The 823-nt window shown below is 63.1% G+C and overlaps 1 protein-coding gene across 1 annotated transcript in view; it reads right to left on the bottom strand.

Moving 5' to 3' along the window:
* Positions 1-823, bottom strand: part of SPEG (SPEG complex locus) — a 29,499-nt gene that overhangs the window by 16,213 nt on the left and 12,463 nt on the right. Inside the window, 1 exon segment of the mRNA XM_009328254.1 lies at positions 692-750. Within this exon segment, the coding sequence (XP_009326529.1) occupies positions 692-750 (59 nt within the window).

The following is an 823-nucleotide window of genomic DNA, read 5'->3' as shown; positions in this document are numbered from 1 at the left end:
GGGGCACTGCGAGGAAGTGCCAGGCCATGGTATAGGGGCATGGAGTGCCATGGGGCAGTGCCACACCAATGCACACGGGAGCGGGACACTACGGGGCAGGCCACCAATGGCATGTGCCTGCAGCACCATGGGGCAGTCACCCATTGGTGTCGGACACCATGGGGCAGTGCCACACATGGCACATGGGCATGGGGCACTGTGGAGTTGCATCTCCCCGTTATATATGGATGTGGGGTACCGTAGGGCAGTGCCACCCGTGATACCTCTGTGGGGCATTGTGGAGCTGTCCCCTCTGGCTCTTGGCCATAAGGCACTGTGGGGCAGTGCCACCCCATTATACACAGGTATGGGACAGCCTGCAGCAGTGCCACCCGTGGCACATGGCTGAGGGACACCATGGGGCGGTGCCACCCCATGCACATGGTCATGGGGCACATGGGACACTTCTACCCAAGTCAGGTATGGGTATAGGACACTGGGCAGCAGTATCAACACATGGTTCATGGGTTTTCAGCCCCATGGGGCATTGCCACCCTATAGAGCAACATCCCCATGACATACGAGTATGGAGCACTGAGGAGCAGTGCCATGCTATGGGGCAGTGCCCCCATGGCACATGGGCACGGGGCACTGTGGAGCAGTGCCACCCTGCGGGGCAATGCCCCCCTCATGGCACACAGGCTTGGAGCACCGTAGGGTGATGCCACCCCCTGGCAGAGGGGCATGGCCCCCCAGCGCGGGGGCACCTACCTGCAAGGCGGAGGCGGAGGGTGCAGCGGGCAGTGCCGTGGCAGTTGCTCACCTCGCAGGCCAGCGGCCCCGC

Source organism: Pygoscelis adeliae, unplaced genomic scaffold (assembly GCF_000699105.1).
Source record: "Pygoscelis adeliae isolate BGI_AS28 unplaced genomic scaffold, ASM69910v1 Scaffold577, whole genome shotgun sequence".
In the NCBI taxonomy this organism is placed as follows: Eukaryota; Metazoa; Chordata; class Aves; order Sphenisciformes; family Spheniscidae; genus Pygoscelis; species Pygoscelis adeliae.
The sequence above is the reverse complement of the archived record's forward strand: the minus strand, read 5'-3'. Positions and strand labels throughout refer to the sequence as shown.